At 39.4% G+C, this 19,816-nt stretch overlaps 1 protein-coding gene across 1 annotated transcript in view; it reads right to left on the bottom strand.

Annotated features, from left to right (window-relative positions):
• HYDIN (HYDIN axonemal central pair apparatus protein) overlaps nucleotides 1-19,816 on the bottom strand; it is a 348,507-nt gene that overhangs the window by 218,277 nt on the left and 110,414 nt on the right. Inside the window, 1 exon segment of the mRNA XM_043899028.1 lies at nucleotides 15,740-15,839. Within this exon segment, the coding sequence (XP_043754963.1) occupies nucleotides 15,740-15,839 (100 nt within the window).

Here is a 19,816-nt window from a genome sequence, read left to right as displayed (position 1 = left end):
GATCTTAATTTGAATTGCATTGAATCTATAAATGAATTTTGGAGAAAAATGACATCTTAATATTTAATTTACCTATATTAACAAGGTACAGTTCTTCATTCAACTTTGTCTTTAATTTCTCTCAGCAATGTTTTAAAGTTTTCCACATCTTCTCTCAAGTTTATCTTTAAGTAATTTGTATTTCTTAATGCTTTTGTAAGTAATATTGCTTTTTTAAAAATTCAATTTCCCATTGTTCTCTGTCTAGAAACACAATTGATTTATCTCTATATAAATCATTTCCTGCATCTTTGCTACACACTTACTTTTTAGTCCACAATGAAACAGATGCTCTCTAGCACCCTCTCCAGATTTCAATGCAATAAAACATAGATGAAACCCAAGAACCCACATTTTTAATGAGCAGCCAGAGTGACTCAATGCAGATTCTCTAAGAACGCTATCTCAAGAAATATATAAACACTGTTAACTACATTAACTTCTGACAACAGGGCAGAGTAAGCTGACTCAGCACATCCTTTCATTTTAAATACAAAAAGAATTTATTAAAAGTATGACAAACATGTAGCTTTAATACTTATCCAAGTCTAAAAAGAAGAAAGAGGAATTTATCAACTGCTAGAAATAAAAAATTCATGTGCCAAGCAGGAGACCTGGGTTTGATCCCTGGGTTAGGAAGATAACCTGGAAATGGAAATGGTAACCCACTCCAGTATTCTTGCCTGGGAAATCCCATGGACAGAGGAGCCTGATGGGCTACAGTTCATGGGGTCATCAAAGAATCGGACACGACTTAGTGACCGATTTTCATTTTCACTTTCAGAAATTAAAAAAAGAACTCAGAGACTTTAAAGTATATACAATCTTCTGACGTAATGGCTTCAGTTTAAGTGCCCTCACAGAAACAGGGCATATGGCTATGCTCCCATCTGGGAATGAGGAACTGAACTTAGATCCTTGCATAAGTCCAGGACCTTGGAAAGGATGCCTCTTTCCAAAAAGAGAACTAGAAAAATTCCACCTTTGTGTCTAGGGAGGTAGTGATGAAGCCTGTCCTCTACCCTGCAGTCTGAATAAGGGAAAGACACCCCTGCTAGAACTCAAAGTCCCATGTATAGGTACAGGATCCAAATTTACACTATATTGTAGATGAAAGGACTGATGCTGAAGCGGAAATTCCAATACTTTGGCCACCTGATGTGAAGAACTGACTCATCTGAAAAGACCTTGATGCTGGGCAAGGTTGAAGGTGGGAGGAGAAGGGGATGACAGAGGATGAGATGATTGGATGGCATCACCAACTCAATGGACATGAGTTTGAGTAAGCCCCGGGAGTTGGTGATGGATAGGGAGGCCTGGCATGCTGCAGTCCATGGGGTCGCAAAGAGTTGGACATGACTGAGCGACTGAACTGAACTGATAGGTGAAAGATTGAATGTAGAAGGAGAAGAGGGCATCAGAGGATGAGATGGCTGGATGGCATCACCAATGCAATGGACATGGACTTGGGCAAACTTCAGCAGACGGACAGGAACAGGGAGGTCTGGTGTGCCATAGGGTTGCAGAGTTGGACACAACTGGGCAACCAAACAGCAACATAAGTGAAAGAATTAGACCCTGAGAAAATAAAAGTTGCAAGGTCTTGAAGAAATAAAAAATTGTTCTGAAGGACCATTCATGATCTAGTACTCATGCTGTGCTAAGTTCGTTTAGGTTGCTATAATAAAATACCGTAGACTGTGAGGGTTAAACAGCAAGCACTTATTTCTCAGTTCTGGAGGCTGGGAAGTCCAAGATCAAGGTACTGGCAGATTCAGTGTATGGTGAGAGCTTGCCTCCTGGTTCACAGATGCTATCTTCTCACTCACATGGAAGAAGGGACAAGGGAGCTTTCTGGGGTCTCTTTTATAAAGGGCACTAACCACATTCATGAAGAGTCTGCCCTAACGTCCTAATCACATCCAAAGGTACTACCCGCCAATTACCATAACATTGAGTACTAACTATATTTCAAAATATGAATTTGGGAGTGAGGGGGAAGGGACACAAACATTCATTCCACAGCACATGATAAAGATGAGCTAACAACACCTATGTTTCAAGTCATCTGAAGAATCAATTCAACATGAGGAAAATCAGTAGTTATCACAAACATGTAAATTAGTATTGCAAAAGTTTGAGATAATAGAAAAGTCTAATATGTAGCATTCTCAAATTCTTTAAAGATGTAGATGAAGAAATAGAAACCATGTGAAGGAGATAAATGAAAGTATTGAAACCAAATAGAACTTCTAAAACTGAAAAGCCAAATCGATGAAATAAAAACTAAATAAATGGAGTAGAAATAGCTGAAGAGTCAACTGGAAGAAAAATCTTAGAGAAAACCCAGAATGTATCATAGAAGGAGAAAATGTGAAGGAGGGACTTCCCTGATGATCCAGTGGTTAAAACTCCATGCTTTCATTGAGGGGGACAAAAAGAAAAAAAAAAGAAAGGAGAAGTGAAAAGAATTTTTGATTCCATGGGAAAGAAATATATATAAAAGAATTTCCAGAAGGAGAAAACTGAGATAATGAGATGAAAACACTGAAGAGATAACTGCTGATAACTTTCCAGAATTGATGAAAGGTACTTATATTAAAGAAGCATACCAAGTTTGAAGCAGGATAAATAAAGGTAAATCCATCTAGGTGAAATTGTAGAACACCAAAGCATAAAGTAATTCTTAATATTAATCTGATTAAAAAAAAGACAGATAACCAAAAGAGATGACAATTGGACTGCAGGAGATTTCTCATCTCAATAACTGAATCCACTGTTCATGCCACAAGGAAGCAAGCAGCCACATGGAGAGGCCACAATAGGGCTTGCAGCAAACAGAACCTGGTGAGGGCCCTGCGAACAACTAGAATCAAGTGCCATATGGATGAGCTAAAAAATGCTATCAGCCTCTACTTTCAAGCTTGCCTAGTTGTTCTCATGTGGAGCAAATAGTGCTGCCTTTGCTGAATCCTAAATCACAAATCTATGAGCAAAATAAGTGATTGCTAGTTGCTTTAAACCACTAAATTGAGGGTAGTTTGTTATGCATCAAAAGATAAACAGAGCAAAGTGACTTAAGCAAATGAGGGTTTTTATTTTGCTCACATAGGACACTATGGATTTGGGGGAGCATAGGATTTTAGGGGATTAGGACATGCTGCTGTTACTGACGATGATTAATAAGGATGAAAATGAAAATAAACATTGATTTGATGGTTACTTTCTCTTCATGTTCATGAACCACACAATTGTATTTACTATAGGTTTTAAATAAGTTTTAATATATAGTGTAGCTAATCCTCCCACATTATTCCTGTTGAATTTTCTAGGCAATCATAAATTTATTTCTTCCCTAAAGGAGTTTTAGAATGAACCTAATTAAAATAAAACAAAACACCTTACTGATATTATCACTGGGATCATATTGCATTTACAGGGAGAACTGACTTATTTATAATGTTGATTTTCCTGACCAAAACCATAAGCATTTCTAGTCAAGCTTTCTTAAATTTGCGTAAGTATAAAAGATGATACTGGTATATTATTCTCTGTATTTTTCTTTATGTTTGAAATATTTGATAACTGAGAATGTAATTTAAAGTACCTGATTAAGAAAATAGTTTCACATTCGTAGGAATAACACAACTTATATTATCATCAGGGTGCAATCTGATGAGTTTTGAGAAAGACAGCTTACAACTATGTAGAGTATCACTCACATGAACGTGAAAGTGAAAGTGTTAGTCGCTCAGTCATGTCCGACTCTTTCACGACCCCATGCACTATAACCTGCCAGGGTCCTCTGTCCATGGGATTTTCAGGCAAGAATACCGGAGTGAGTTGCCATTTCCTTCTCCAGGGGATCTTCCTGTCACAGGGTTCGAACCCATGTCTCCTGCATTGGCAGGCGGATTCTTTATCCCTGAGCCACCAGTACTCTGAAAAGCCCAAAACCTTTTTAATGACTTGAGTAATTTAACTTTCTCTTTCCTAAACCTCCACTCTTTAGTTTAATTAGGATAAACCTCAAAAGTCCCAAATTGTGTTAAACACTCAGATGTTTCTCTTGGGGTGCACAGAGTGAAAACGGACAGTGAGGTTTCACCATAATTGGGCCTTTCAAGGAAGCAGGTACATCTGGAGTCACTTCCACCATGGTGCGTTCCTGAATTTGACTCTGAAGCACCCGTTAACCATGTTCTCTAGCAATATACTTCACAGTTTAAATCAGGAAGTGTTACTTCCTTTGAAGTTCAGTTCAGTTCAGTTTAGTCGCTCAGTCATGTCCGACTCTTTGCGGCCCCATGAATCGCAGCACGCCAGGCCTTCTTGTCCATCACCTACTCCCAGAGTTTACTCAAACTCATGTCCATCAAGCCGGTGATGCCTTTTAGCCACGTCATCCTCTGTCGTCCCCTTTTCCTCCTGCCCCCAATCCCTCCCAGCATCAGGGTCTTTTCCAGTGAGTCAACTCTTTGCATGAGGTGGCCAAAGTATTGGAGTTTCAGCTTCAACATCAGTCCTTCCAATGAACACCCAGGATTGATCTCCTTTAGGATGGACTGGTTGGATCTCCTTGCAGTCCAACGGACTCTCAAGAGTCTTCTCCAACACCACAGTTCAAAAGCATCAATTCTTCGGTGCTCAGCTTTCTTCACAGTCCAACTCTCACATCTATACATGACCACTGGAAAAACCAAAGCCTTGACTGGACGGACCTTTGTTGGCAAAGTAACGTCTCTGCTTTTTAATATGCTGTCTAGGTTGGTCATAACTTTCCTTCCAAGGAGTAAGCGTCTTTTAATTTCATGGCTGCAATCACCATCTGCAGTGATTTTGGAGCCCCCCAAAATAAAGTCTGCCACTGTTTCCACTGTTTCCCCATCTATTTGCCATGAAGTGATGGGACTGGATGCCATGATCTTAGTTTTCTGAATGTTGAGCTTTAAGCCAGCTTTTTCACTCTCCTCTTTCACTTTCATTAAGAGGCTTTTTAGTTTCTCTTCACTTTCTGCCATAAGAGTGGTGTCACATGCATATCTGAGGATATTGATAATTCTCCCAGCAATCTTGATTCCAGTTTGTGCTTCTTCCAGCCCAGCATTTCTCATGATGTACTCTGCATATAAGTTAAACAAGTAGGGTGACAATATACAGCCTTGACATACTCCTTTTCCTATTTGGAACCAGTCTGTTGTTCCATGTCCAGTTCTAACTGTTGCTTACTGACCTGCATACAGGTTTCTCAAGAAGCAGGTCAGGTGGTCTGGTATTCCCATCTCTTGAAGAATTTTCCACAGTTTGTTGTGATCCACACAGTCAAAGGCTTTGGCATAGTCAGTAAAGAAGAAATAAATATTTTTCTGGAACTCTCTTGCTTTTTCGATGATCCAGTGGATGTTGGCAATTTGATCTCTGGTTCCTCTGCCTTTTCTAAAACCAGCTTGAAATCTGGAAGTTCACAGTTCATGTATTGCTGAAGCCTGGCTTGGAGAATTTTGAGCATTACTTTACTAGCATGTGAGATGAGTGCAATTGTGCGGTAGTTTGAGCATTCTTTGGGATTTCCTTTCTTTGGGACTGGAATAAAAACTGACCTTTTCCAGTCCTGTGGCCACTGCTGAGTTTTCCAAATTTGCTGGCATATTGAGTGCAGCACCTTCAAATAAAGTTCTCATATGGTGATTCAAACCAAATATGTGTGGTTTCCCTTCAAGTTTTTTTTTTTTTTTAAGAGTAATCTTTAAATTAGGTATTTAAAGGAAAAGTACTTTTCCTATTCCACAGGAAAGTCAAGATAGATGAAAGATCAGCTTTGAGACCTAGATCAAACCACCAGCAAGTTTTTATAAATATCTAACATACACGTTTAACCACTTCTAAGAAAATCTAAAAAATTTAAATGAAAAAAATTCAGTATCAGATTAACTGGAAAGGTCTTAATAATGTTATGTTTGCCATATTCAGGTCTGAGCTGGTCACTCCCCACTTAGAGCCCTTCGGGGATTCCCTGCTCCCTGAGGATGAAGTCTGAGCTTCTTAGTCCGCCAGTCAAGGGCAGGCCTCTGAGAACTGGTTGCCACCTACTATACACCAGCCTACAGCTTCATTTCCTGCCCTTGCCTGTCCCCTCCCAAGTCTCAGTTTCTCTCTGATTCACACCCTAAAGAACTTACAATTCTTTGTCATTTCATGCTTGTCATATTTTTACATAGTGTTTTTCTGTGTTTTCACAAGTGTTTCCCTGCCTCTCATGCCGAGGCCCTCCTTTTTTTTCCACTTGACTAATACGTTCAAGGGTCACTTTCTCCGGGACCTTCCATGCAAACTGCAAGACAGAGCTATTCTTTTCAATAATTTTCATTCATTCACTGAATGGCATTACATAACTGTTAGTTTCTATGTCAGTTCCCCCCACTCCGTTCTATGCTTTCTGAGGGCAGGAGCTATGCTTTTGTACATCTTTGTACTCGTGGTGCCCAGTTATAGAAGCTTTCAAATGAAGAAAAAGTTGCAGTTGGAGATGGGGGTTAAATTTCATGTATCCCAAGAGGCCTCCCTCAAGACTAATGACATTGGCCTTCGCTGCTACTTCCTGTCTCTGAACACACATTCACATAATGGAATACTTTACAACAATGAAGATGAAATGCAACTAGAGCTACAAGCAGCAACGTGGACGAGACATGTAGATTGATTCCAATTATGCACATTCCAAAAGTAGGCAGTACTAAATTGTAATATTTAGCTACACATACACAGGAATATAAACTATAAGTGAAAGCAAGGAGATAATGATCATGAAGGAGAAAATAATGATTACCTAGGGGGAAGTTGGAGTGAAGGGAATATGATGGGGAAGAACACACAGGAGCCTAACGAAGGTTCAAAATATTCTATTATTGATCTTGGTGACAATTACATAATGTATGCTCTGTAATTATTTGTTACACTGTACTTGCATGTATATTAGTTCTCCAATGCTGCTACAACAAACTACCACAAATTTAGTGGCTTATCATATAGACTTATTCTCTTAAAAGTTTGGTAGGTCCAAATCCAAAATGGGTCTCACTGGCTTAAAATCAAGGTGTTGGCAGGGCTGTGTTCCTCTCTGGAGGGTCTAGGAGAAAACACCTTTTCTTGCCTTACCTATTTCCTAGAGGCTGCCTGAATTCTTTGGCCTTTCTAGCTTCAAAGGCAGAAATGGCTGGTATAATCTTTCATACAGGGCAGCATTCTGACACTGAGATTGATATTTCCGCCTCCCTCTTGAACATTTGTCATTAATATTGATTGAGTCACCCAGGATATTTTCCATACCTTAAGGTTAGCTCATTAGTAACCTAAATTCCATTTTCTACCTTAATTCCCCTTTGCCATGCAATGTAAAATATCCACAGATACTGGGGACATGGACATCTTGGAGAGGCCATTACTCTGCCTACCACAGCACACAATACGTACATTTCTGAATCTGTGCTCTACTTCTCAGTGACAAAAGGTTAGAAGTAAAATTTGGTATATAAACACAAAGAATTCCTATACAACCACGAAAAAGAATGACCCTTTTAAACTTAGTGTTACGGAATAATCTCTAAGAAGCATTTAAAAAGTAGTGTTAGAACTACTGTGTAAAGTATGCTGTCATTTCTGCAAAAAAGTAAGAGGAAAAGCATATCTGTATGTTTCTCATTTTATGTGCTCAAACTATATATGAAAACAAAATTAAAGCAAGGGAAGGAGCTTTTCTATTTGCCTAAGAAGTATTTCTTAGTGACCTAAAATCAGGAGGTTTCACCAACCCTTTGAAGATAATAGTAAGGAATCAGCACTAGCCCTTGAAAAGACACACAGAATTGCATGGAATTTAGAGAAGATAATATGGAATTACTATGCAAATAAAACCCTTTCCTGGCAATCATATCTTTAAATAAATCACTAACAAAATAAAAAAGAATGTCATGCAGATGGAAAATTACACCATTCACTTCACCCAGGATGTGAATTCTGTGGCAAAATTCAGAATTGCAAAGAAAACAATAGATAAGTACAATTAGTTATGTAATGTTTGGGAACCTCCTGGAGAGTAGCCAGCCCCCTGGAATAAGGCCAAGCACGATGACATCCCAGGGGAGCCATCGATGGGAGGGAGATCCCAGCACCTGTGATGTGGGGGCCACTGAACCATTTCCAGCCTGTGTCTGAACACTAATGTACCAGTATTTCCTCCAGATCCACTAAGAAGTCTGGGGTAGATGATGCTGATCTGAAGCATGGAAACAGGTCAAGCCAGAAATGTGTAGTGCATTCTACATTCATCCTAGTGCCATCTTGAGAATCCTGCATCCATGCGCAAGGGAGAGACCGGATCAAACTAGGATTCATTCACTCATTCATTCATTTGTTTTCACTTATCTGCTCATTCATTTAATCAGTATCTAATGAGTGGCTTTATCTTTCAAGTACTAACAGTGTAAGACACAAAATTTTTAAAAACAGGTAAAATATACTGTTTTGCTTAGGAATTAATACATAGGTGGTAATACACAAAAATAAGAAAATGACTATCATAAAAGTCAAGGTGATGGCTACATCCGGGGGAGGTGAGGGAAATATCATCAGGAAGGGACACACACCTAGGGTAAGTGGAAAATGGTACAGTCTTGGGTTGGGCAGTCCATTCAAAACTGCCTGACCCCTGTACACAAAGAGAAGAGTGACTATATAGATATGAATTGGAAACATGCTGGTTATAACAGAATAGTGGAATTTTTGCACTTCGGGATACTAATGATTGTGCACTCTTATTACTCTCCCTCCAAGTTTAAAATAACCACCACAGCCATATTCCTGGGAGACCTACAAAGAGGTAAGTAGCACAAGCTATCCTGAAAATTAAGCCCCCTTTCTTTCTTTTTTTTTTGAAAGTCACATATCTGTAGTTTCTTTTTTTCTTCTTTTTTTTCTTTTAAACCATTGTTTCTCCCCCCTCCACCCCAGTTATTTGTATTAGTTGGAGGCTAATTACTTTACAATATTGTAGTGGTTTTTGCCATACATTGACATGAATCAGACATGGATTTACATGTGTTCTCCATCCTGAACCCCCCTCCCACCTCCCTCCCCACCCCATCCCTCTGGGTCTTCCCAGTGCACCAGCCCTGAGCACTTCTCTCATGCATCCAACCTGGGCAGGTGATCTGTTTCACACTTGATAATATACATGTTTCGATGCTGTTCTCTCGAAACATCCCACCCTCGCCTGCTCCCACAGAGTCCGAAAGTCTGTTCTGTACATCTGTGTCTCTTTTTCTGTCTTACATATAGGGTTATCGTTACCATCTTTCTAAATTCCATATATATGTGTTAGTATACTGTACTGGTCTTTATCTTTCTGGCTTATTTCACTCTGTATAATAGGCTCCAATTTTATCCATCTCATTAGAACTGATTCAAATGTATTCTTTTTAACAGCTGAGTAATATTCCATGGTGTATATGTACCACAGCTTCCTTATCCATTCGTCTGCTGATGGGCATCTAGGTTGCTTCCATGTCCTGGCTATTATAAACAGTGCTGCGATGAACACTGGGGTACACGTGTCTCTTTCAGATCTGGTTTCCTGGGTGTGTATGCCCAGCAGTGGGATTGCTGGGTCATATGGCAGTTCTATTTCCAATTTTTAAAGGAATCTCCACACTGTTCTCCATAGTGACTGTACTAGTTTGCATTCCCACCAACAGTGTAAGAGGGTTCCCTTTTCTCCACACCCTCTCCAGCATTTATTGCTTGTAGACTTTTGGATAGCAGCCGTCCTGACTGGCGTGTAATGGTACCTCATTGTGGTTTTGATTTGCATTTCTCTGATGATGAGTGATGTTGAGCATCTTTTCATGTGTTTGTTAGCCATCTGTATGTCTTCTTTGGAGAAATGTCTGTTTAGTTCTTTGGCCCATTTTTTGATGGGGTCATTTATTTTTCTGGAATTGAGCTGCAGGAGTTGCTTGTATATTTTTGAGATTAATCCTTTGTCTGTTTCTTCGTTTGCTATTATTTTCTCCCAATCTGAGGGCTGTCTTTTCACCTTGCTTATAGTTTCCTTTGTTGTGCAAAAGCTTTTAAGTTTCATTAGGTCCCATTTGTTTATTTTTGCTTTTATTTCCAATATTCTGGAAGGTGGGTCATAGAGGATCTTGCTGTGATTTATATCAGAGAGTGTTTTGCCTATGTTCTCCTCTAGGAGTTTTATAGTTTCTGGTCTTACATTTAGATCTTTAATCATTTTGAGTTTATTTTTGTGTATGGTGTTAGAAAGTGTTCTAGTTTCATTCTTTTACAAGTGGTTGACCAGTTTTCCCAGCACCACTTGTTAAAGAGGTTGTCTTTTTTCCATTGTATATCCTTGCCTCCTTTGTCGAAGATTAGGTGTCCATAGGTACATGGATTTATCTCTTGGCTTTCTATTTTGTTCCATTGATCTATATTTCTGTCTTTGTGCCAGTACAATACTCTCTTGATGACTGTATAAGCCCATTTTCTTACTCTTATATACAAATAGACAATCACAGACCAGAAAACACTAGAAGGAGTCCTATAAATGCAAGATACAAGCTACCTGGATTTTTCTGACTAATAAATGTCAGAAATGTATTTCTCTGGGCATCCTTACTTAATGGCTTTAAATCGTGTTTAAAATAATTTACTATCCATGTTTGAGGATTGAAATCTTATTCTTTAACAAAAGATGATCAATTCTGTATGTTTAACTTTAGAACATTAAAATCTCCAAAAGAATAAAATGAAAAACATGGAGGAAAGTATGTTTAAAAAAAAAATTTCCCAGAACTGAAGTAACATACGAGTAATCAGATTTGGCCCATAGAAAGCTGAGGAGAATGAACTAGAAAAACTCACTCTTGGACATACCTTCACAGCATTTCAGATCCCAAATACAAAAAGAAAACCCTAGAAAATATGAGAGAGAAATACCAGGCCACCTGCAAAAGAATGAAAATTGAGTGACTTCAAGCTTCTGAATTTTTATAATAAATTTGGCACAAGGTCTCAAAGTTCTGAAGAGAAATTATTTTGAACCTAGAATTCTAAAGTCAGCTGAACTATCAAGTGGGTGCATGCATGCACACCAAGCCGCTATAGTCGTGTCCGACTCTTTGCAACTCTATGGACCATAGGCTGCCAGGTTCCTCTGTCCATACGATTCTCCAGGCAAGAATACTGGAGTGGTTTGCTGCCCTCCTCCAGGGGATCTTCCTGACCCAGGGATCGAATCTGTGTTTCTTAATTTTCCTGCACTGGCAGGCAGGTTCTTTATCTGTAGCCCCACCTGAAAAGCCCATCAAGTGGGTACGGAGGGAGAATAAGACATTTACTTGCATGCAAGGATCAAAGTTTCCCATCTACATACCCTTTCTGAGGAAATTACCTGAGTAAAATGAGAGACAAAAGATACAATGGAATGCACATGGAAATTAAAAAAAAAAAAAAACTCCTGGAAAAAAACTGTGCAGGAAGTAAATGATCTAAATTAGAATAGAAAGCTGATGGGCTCTGAGGAAATATCTTCAAGGAGAAGAAGAGCATGAACCCTAAATTTAGATACAAATTTTTAAAAAATGAGGAATTAGAAACCACAGGGGGAAAAATACCAAAAACTATATGGAAGAGTCAAGTCAATTATGAAGTGAGTTAAAATGAGGTATAGTTGTGAGAAGATGGTGGACAGTCAAGAAAGAGAATCTACATTACACGCAAGTCAGAATGGCTGCAATCCAAAAGTCTACAAGCAATAGATGTTGGAGAGGGTGTGGAGAAAAGGGAACCCTCTTACACTGTTGGTGGGAACGCAAACTAGTACAGCCACTATGGAGAACAGTGTGGAGATTCCTTTAAAAATTGGAAATAGAACGGCCATATGACCCAGCAATCCCACTCCTAGGCATACACACCGAGGAAACCAGATCTGAAAGAGACACGTGCACCCCAATGTTCATCGCAGCACTGTTTATAATAGCCAGGACATGGAAGCAACCTAGATGCCCATCAGCAGACGAATGGATAAGGAAGCTATGGTACATATACACCATGGAATATTACTCAGCCATTAAAAAGAATTCATTTGAATCAGTTCTAATGAGATGGATGAAACTGGAGCCCATTATACAGAGTGAAGTAAGCCAGAAAGATAAAGACCAATACAGTATACTAACGCATATATATGGAATTTAAAAAGATGGTAACGATAACCCTATATGCAAAACAGAAAAAGAGACACAGATGTACAGAACAGACTTTCGGACTCTGTGGGAGAAGGCGAGCGTGGGATGTTCTGAGAGAACAGCATTGAAACAAGTATACTATCAAGGGTGAAACAGATCACCAGCCCAGGTTGGATGCATGAGACAAGTGCTCAGGGCTGGTGCACTGGGAAGACCCAGAGGGATGGGATGGAGAGGGAGGTGGGAGGGGGGATCGGGATGGGAAACACATATAAATCCATCCACTTCATGTCAATGTATGGCAAAAACCACTACAATATTGTAAAGTAATTAGCCTCCAACTAATAAAAATAAATGAAAAAAAAAAAGAAAGAGAATCTACAAGATTCAGACCTTAGGGACATTCTTTGAGCGTCTTAAGGTCAGAACATTCAACCAATAGAGGATAAAATGTAATCCCAGAGTACAGTTTGGCCCTCCGGTGTATAAAATTTATGTAGACAAAACAGAAGACTTGAATGTGGTTATCAACAATGACAACACAGAAGTAGAACAACTCACAGAAGAGGGAGAACTGCAGTGGGCAGACAACTCATCCAAGGATATTGTAGAGTGATGGACACAAATTTATAGTTTTAAATATATAAGTAAAGGCTATTTAAGACTATAAATAAACCTCATAAAATAAAACAAATATAATAAAAAATAATTGGGTTACTAGGGATTAAGGTGGGGGGTAGAACTGTCTGCAAAGCAGGGCATGAGGAAATTTTACTGGGTCGTGGAGATATTCTACGCTTGCTTTTGGTGGTGGCTACATCACTGTTTATGTCTGACAAAGTTCACAGAACTATATATCCAAAAAGAGTGAATTTTACTGCATGTAAATTATAACCTATTAAGTCCAGGAAGGGGTAGAGAAGACAGGAGTGAACTAAATCCTCATTTTTTTATATTGAGGACTCAAAAGTAGTATGTGAAGTTGATAAATTAACAAATAGCCATATAAGCAAGAAACAGCTGAAAGTACTTCTTGGAAAGCAGTACTGAAGAAATAAGACTATTTAGCTTTACAATCTTATTATATGTATTTTTACTTATTTATTGATATCAGCTTTTTTTAAAAAAATTTTGAAACACTTTTAAAATACATAAAACTCTCCTTAGTAGTACAAAGAACTTCTACATATTCCTTTGCTCTCAATAGTCTCCTTTATAGCAAAGGATTCAATCCAGGCTCATATGTTGCACCCAGATGTCATCATGTTTTGTCCTTCAACTTGGGTTAGTCTGAGGCTTCCTTGTGATTAGGCCCACATAAGTATTTAATATCATTGAAGAGATGCTGTGTTTCTACTGCATCCTAGCAGGTGCTATATGAGGGTGATTTGTTCTGTTACTGCTGGTATTAACTAAGATGACATCCACCATTCCATTCCAATACCAAAGGGCTCATCTTAGGCTTCCTCCTTCCCATATCTCTATTTCCCTTCTCTGAGTGAAAATTACTAGCTCTTGTTATCCTCGATATACTTACTTTTTTGCTTAATTCCTCTATATGTATCCAATCTCCTGAAGCCATCAGGTTGCCACCCTACCAGTACACCCTCTTTATGGCTCTGGCCACTGCCAGGCTGCCTTCCCATCTCACTTGGCATGCATTATTCTGATAAAAACTTAAAAAGGAAAAAATTTAACTATCCAAATACTATAAAAAGAATAAAACATAACATTGTGAGAATTTATGTCAAATAATATTCTTACTCTGGGACTTCCCTGTAGCTCAGATAGTAAAGAATCTGCCTGCAATGCAGGAGGCCTGGGTTCAATCCCTGGGTCAAGCAGATCTTCTGGAGAAGGGAATAGCAATCCACCCCAGCATTCTTGCCTGGAGAATCCCATGCACAGAGGAGCCTGGAGGGCTACAGTTCATGGGGTCACAAAGAGTCAGATATGAGTGAGCAACTAATACTATTACTATTGAGCAAATACTACTGTTACTACTAATATTCTTCAGTTCAGTTAAGTTCAGTCACTCAGTCATGTCCGACTCTTTGCAACCAAGTAGACAGGCTTCCCTATCCATCACCAATTCCCGGAGCTTGCTCAAACTCAGGTCCAACAAGTCGGTGATGCCATTTAACCATCTCACCCTCTGTCATCCCCTTCTCTTCCTGTCCTCAATCTTTCCCAGGATCAGGGTCTCTTCAAATGAGTCAGTTCTTCGCATCAGGTGGCCAAAGTATTGCAGCTTCAGTTTCAGCATCAGTCCTTCCAATGAATATTCAGGACTGATTTCCTTTAGGGTTGACTGGTTTGATCTCCTTGCAGTCCAAGGGATTCTCAAGAGTTCTCCAACACCACAGTTCAAAACCATCAACTCTTCGGTGCTCAGCTTTCGTTATGGTCCAACTCTCACATCCATACATGACTACTGGAAAAACCATAGATTTGACTAGATGGACCTTTGCTTTTTAATATGCTGTCTAGGTTGGTCATAGCTTTTCTTCCAATGAGGAAGCTTCTTTTAATTTCATGGCTGCAATCACCATCTGCAGTGATTTTTGGAGCCCAAAAATATATAGTCTCTCACTGTTTCCACTGTTCCCCCGTCTATTTGCCATGAAGTGATAGGACCAGATGCCATGATTGTACTTTTCTGAATGTTGAGTTTTAAGCCAGCTTTTTCACTCTCCTCTTTCACTTTCATCAAGAGGCTCTTTAGTTCCTCTTCGCTTTCTGCCATAAGGGTGGTGTCATCTGCATATCTGAGGTTACTGATATTCTCCTGGCAATCTTGATTCCAGCTTGCGCTTCATCCAGTCTGGCATATCACATGACATACTCTGCATATAAGTTAAATAAGCAAGGTGACAATATACAGCCTTGGCGTACTCCTTTCCCAATTTGGACCAATCCGCTGTTCCATGTCTGGTTCTAACTGTTGTTTCTTGACCTGCATACAGATTTCTCAGGAGGCAAGTAAGGTGTTCTGGTATTCCCATCTCTTGAAGAATTTTCCAGTTTGTTGTGATCCACACAGTCAAAGGCTTTACCATAGTGAAGCAGAAATAGATGTTTTTCTGGAATTCTCTTGCTTTTTCTATGATCCAAATTATTCCTTGATTTATAGAGCAATAAGAATATTAGTTGGAATTCTCTTGCTTGGATCATAGAAAAAGCAAGAGAATTCCAACTAATATTGTTACTGCTGTAAAATCAAGGGGTAACCTGGGTCCGTGGTTTTCCATCCCCACCCAGGACACCACAATTATAAGGTACTTCAAAGTTTGATCTGTTCTAGAAAGACGCATGAAGTGCATAACTTGCCTCTATTATTCTCCTCCTGATATCATGTACTACACATAAACCCTAATACTCTCACACACACAGCACTTTATCACTTTATGCTCTGAGCACTTGGTAACCTGAATTTACCACATCAAGGAAGTCTTTACCTGAAATGTCACAGTAGATGGTCAGCTGGTAGAGCTTGGCTTCCCGGGGGTTAAAGTACACAGTGATTTCAGCTGATGAACTGGGCCAGACATCGCCTTCCTAAAAACATGAAAGAATAATTTAAAAACAATATGACGAAGGGAAGACACTGCTTTTAAATGCTATTATAACTCTAGTAAATCTGAAGGAAATATTTTGACAAAAAATAAAAGAAAGCACAACTTTACCCAATAGATAGGAAATTTCTACTACTTGTTAAGAGGTGATACAAGCTGGAAAAAAGCTTCAAAGATCATTTCAGTGAGTAAATGGATTCATAATTAGTTACTAAAAGAAGCTAGAGTACTTAGGGCATTTTCTAAAGTTTGTAGATTCAACTAACATTCATTGTATGCCAATGCGTACAGCATTGGGCTTCAGAGATTAAGAAAGGCATGGTCTAAGATTGCATGGAGCTCATCTCTTAGAGGGATGATAAAAATGTACACAGATATCTTAAAATATATGTGATAAGTGCTATCTGTGCTTTAGCTACATAAGATCCAGATATTGCTTTTCACACGCAAAGAAGTATCTAATTCACTTGATGGAGAAACCACATTCCGACTCTTATTTTGTGAAAATAGCAATGGTCTGAGGCAGAATGACGGCCAAATCGAACTCTGGTTCTGATCCTGTGTGATATTATTTCTCATTTTAACTCAAACTACTCAAAAGTCATAATAAGGAAACTGAGGTTTGAAACTGTAATGCAACATATGACAATATCAGAATCCCCTTGAGATACCCTTTGAAAAATATTTTCTACAAACCATGTAACCTCTCAGGGCTGTAAAAGGACATGTTATAGTACCTGCCTCAAAGGGTTTCCTAAGTTCTGATGAGGGATCATGAGGTCAAATGCTTTTGACCCACATTTAACACACAGTAAGAACTCAGCAAATAATGGTTTGCTATGATTGATGTTATTCTTTTGCCACTTGAAATGACTAAGATGAAAATATCAGAAAAAATAGGGAAGAAAATGTGTTTTTTCCCTACGGTTTTTATAAATAAGGCCAAGTAGAGTATCAGTGATAAGCTGATACATCCAAAAATGTATAAATAGTCCTACCAACTAAATAAAAAACTAAGGAAGGTGACGATAAATAATTGGGATCCAGTTTCAGACAATCCCACTTGCATGTTCTAGTTCCATTTTGACTTGACATGAACATAGTGCTGGAATAAAGAATTAGGCAGACACGAAAGTGGTTTAAAATGCAGCTATCAAACAAGAGGGCAAGGAAGAGAAAACTAGAGTCAATTTGGGTTTGCTTATGAAGGTTACACTTGTCTGGTGAGTGTGTTGCTCAGGCTGTATCCCTCTGCTTCAGGAGAATAAAGGGCACAGAGGTTCCAGGAAGGAGCAGTGAGGGCTGTGGGGGTTACATGGGTGCTGGGAGCTCTCACATCCCTTCAGCGCACTAGAATGAAGGCTCCGTGAGGGTGGGTGCTATTCTATCTCCAGCACCTAAACCAGAGGTGACTCATAGTAAGTGTTCAACATATTTATTGAATTGGTTGTATCCATTCAGTTTGCACAATGTGGAGTTATTGACAGTTGCCTATTCATCTTTGCAACCTATTTCTGCCAACTTCTTCTCAACTGGAACCCAAAAGTCATACAGTTTTAGATCTGACAGGGACTTCTGAGATCATGCAGGGAATAGGGAAGTCCTAAGTACTTTCGCTTATTTGGACATCTCACTGTAGCCCTTTTCTAAACTTGTAGCTGGTATCTGCTCTCTTCTGATAAATAGTGAATACCTGGCCCATTTTGATTTGTGGGGATTCTGGTGATATGGAGTGCTGGGAATGTTTGTGGCTAAAATGAGCAGAGAGGCCAAGCAGAAAAGGTGGTTCATCCATTCCGTGGTATATCAGTGGGTAGTCCATCTTAGAATGAAGACCTGGGCTTACTCCTAACCCACAAGACAAATGTATTCCCCTGGAGGGATCAGGCTCTGCTTTGTTTGGAAGTATATAATGGACACAGCTAACCTGTTCCCATTCAAATTGCTTGACCACAGAGGCCATCTTGGATCCCTAGAAAATTTCTACTAGAAAAGCCTCACCAAAATGGTAGGAAATGCTCCAAAAAGGATATGCTGGAAGACAGATAAGCTCAGTACCTGTGGATAAATTCAAGTCTTATGGTTTGGGCTGGTCCAAACCACTTTCAAAAACATTATTCAAGCAAGAAAATTCAGGGCCCATGTGCACACAAGAAGGCAGTACACTTAAGTATTATCCCAGAGGCACTTTTGCACACCCCATCTTCAAAGAAGTCTGATTACCAGACTGTGCTTAGTCACTCAGTCGTGTATGACTCTTTGCAACCCCATGGACTATAGTCTGCCAGGCTTCTCTGTCAATGGGGATTCTCCAGGCAAGAATACTGGAGTGGGCTGCCATGCCTTCCTCCAACTGGTGAGTTGGGAAAAGGTGGGCCAGACATGCTCCAGAGAGGCAGTCAGAATCTCCCAGAGGAAGGAGCAGTAACATCTGGATGTGATCCAGGAGCAGACCATCCGATATGGATGGCCTGGAGGCTGAGAAACCCTTCTGCATGGTGAGGGAAGACCAATATGAGAGAATCTGAGCCCACTGGTGTTCACACTGGGCGAATGCAACTGTGGGTACCGTGCTTTCTCATCCTAGGCTGCAGTGGTTTTGTTGTGTCTATGACATCTGCTAGTAATTTACAGCTTTTACTGAGCCCCAGGAGATAATTCAAGGACAAATCCTATTCTAAAGCCTCTCCTGGGCTTGTAGCAGCTACTGTGCATTAAGACTGCTGAGTGTATCTGTAAAAACAGAAGTGTGGTCATTCAGTTTCCTGTCACAGAGGGATGCTTCTCACATAAGGTCATTTCAAGGAGTTAGAAACATGTAAAAGGACACTTTTATTTTTCAGTTGGAATTAAAATAAAAGTTAAGGAACTTAATTTTTTTTTTTTTTTACAGGAAAAACTCACTACAGCATTTCCTACCAAATCAGAGAGCAAATACCAGAAACAGGTCATCAGCCTAAGATAACCCCATTTTTACTTATGTATCCTTGATATACTTCATATTACTTTTCACACATTTCTGAAGTTAACTACCATGTCATTTATGTCATCTCTGAAAAGAATTTTTCATTTTTTATTGCTCAGTTCTAAAGTTTCTTTCTGAGAGCCAAAACATTCAGAATGTTCCCCGCTGGCTCTGACATCAGTATCATTTCTTCCCAAGCCTGTGAAACCAGCCTCATCACTCAGAACCCCCTGCTGTTCTCCTTTGCCTTCCACAGCGACTCCTTTCCCATCGTTGTCCATTTTCCTGCTCCAAATGAGAGACTGAGAACGTAGAATATAATCTGCAGATGCCCATTATCTTGTTTGTTGAAAATAATTGGCAAAATGACCTTCAGTTTTACTGTAATGATCTTCCTTCTTGGTCTTAATCTTTTGTTTTCCCCTCAGAACCACCACATTTCACTTATCAATCAAGTGACCTGCTGGAAGAAATCAACTTTGAATTTTCAAGTTTAAAGTTAATTTGCTATGTTTGTGTTTTTGGCCCAAATATTAAATATTTCTGGAAATGGAACTACTGGGACAAGAACAACCAAGTGTCTTGACAGGGACAGTTTGGAGACGTTTTGAAAGCTGTTTATGAACATACAGCCACTGGTTCATGATAAGGAATTAATACGATCATGAGAAGGGTATCCCATTAAAATGATCTCCTTAAAAAATGATATTGGCAATGATTAAATAGGACCTTTAAAAATTCTCTACGATGTCTCTATGATGACCTACAAGACCTCCTAGAACTTACACCAAAAAAAGATGCCCTTTTCATCATAGGGGACTGGAATGCAAAAGTAGGAAGTCAAGAGATATCTGGAGTTACAGGCAAATTTGGCCTTGGAGTACAAAATGAAGCAGGGAAAAGGCTAACAGAGTTTTGCCAAGAGAACGCATTGGTCACAGAAAACACCCTCTTCCAACAATACCAGAGATGACTCTACACATGGACATCAACAG

Source organism: Cervus elaphus, chromosome 4 (genome assembly GCF_910594005.1).
Source record: "Cervus elaphus chromosome 4, mCerEla1.1, whole genome shotgun sequence".
Lineage (NCBI taxonomy): Eukaryota > Metazoa > Chordata > Mammalia > Artiodactyla > Cervidae > Cervus > Cervus elaphus.
Note: the sequence above shows the minus strand (reverse complement) of the source record. Positions and strands in the feature narration are given on the sequence as shown.